Source organism: Penaeus monodon, chromosome 32, assembly GCF_015228065.2.
Source record: "Penaeus monodon isolate SGIC_2016 chromosome 32, NSTDA_Pmon_1, whole genome shotgun sequence".
NCBI classification, from domain to species: Eukaryota; Metazoa; Arthropoda; class Malacostraca; order Decapoda; family Penaeidae; genus Penaeus; species Penaeus monodon.
Genome location: NC_051417.1, coordinates 13676912 through 13677751, shown reverse-complemented (window position 1 = coordinate 13677751; position 840 = coordinate 13676912). Strand labels below are relative to the sequence as shown.

At 45.5% G+C, this 840-nt stretch overlaps 1 protein-coding gene across 1 annotated transcript in view; it reads left to right on the top strand.

Annotated features, from left to right (window-relative positions):
- LOC119593506 (probable cytochrome P450 49a1) overlaps positions 1-840 on the top strand; it is a gene marked incomplete at its 5' end in the record, with an annotated part of 10662 nt that overhangs the window by 9108 nt on the left and 714 nt on the right. Inside the window, 1 exon segment of the mRNA XM_037942458.1 lies at positions 467-838. Coding sequence (XP_037798386.1) covers positions 467-838 — 372 coding nt within the window.

Genomic DNA, 840 nt, shown 5'->3' with positions numbered 1-840 from the left:
ATCTTATCTTTACTCTATTATTGTTTGTTTCTTAGTCGGCGTGTTTTGTTATTTTGTTCTCCCGTCGTCTATACTTTTATTTTGTTTATTAATCGTCTTCTACTCTTATTCCCAGACATTTTTATTTACCGTCTTCTAATCCCTTCTCGTGTATTTTTTTGTATGTTTAATAAACGTCCTTTTCTACTCCTCTCTCATCTATACTTTTTTATTTGTTTATTAACTGTATTTTTAATCCCCTCTCGTTTATCCTTTTTTGGTCTGTGTACTAATCGTCTTCTAACTAATCCGTTTTCTTCTACACTGTTTTGTTTATTAATCTTCTTCTAATTCCCTCTCGTCTATAATTTTTTATCTGTTTATTGTTTTCTCTTATTCCCATTTTTGTTTATCTTCTAATTTCCTCTCGTCTTTACTCTTTCTTTGCTGCTTTTTTATTAATCGTCTTCTCCTATTCCCCTGCCAGACCTGCGTGAGTTCCCCCCCTGTGGTAGCGTGTCATGACCCAGAGGTGTTTCCTGAGCCGCACCAGTTCCGCCCCGACAGGTGGCTCTCCAGGACCAAGCCCACGCAGGCCTCGAGTTCTCAGCCCACGCCCATGGGAGGAGGGTCGACCACGCCCACAGGTATAGGGTCGTTCACGTCCACTGAAGGATCGGCCAAGTCCACAGGATCGGCCACAGGAGTAGGCTTGGCCACGCCCACGGGAGGAGGCTCGACCACGCCCACTGAAGAGAAGAGAATCCACCCATACACCATCTTGCCTTTTGGCCACGGGGCGAGGATGTGCCCGGGGCGGAGGGTGGCCGAGCAGGAAATCTATCTGGCGCTCATCCAGGT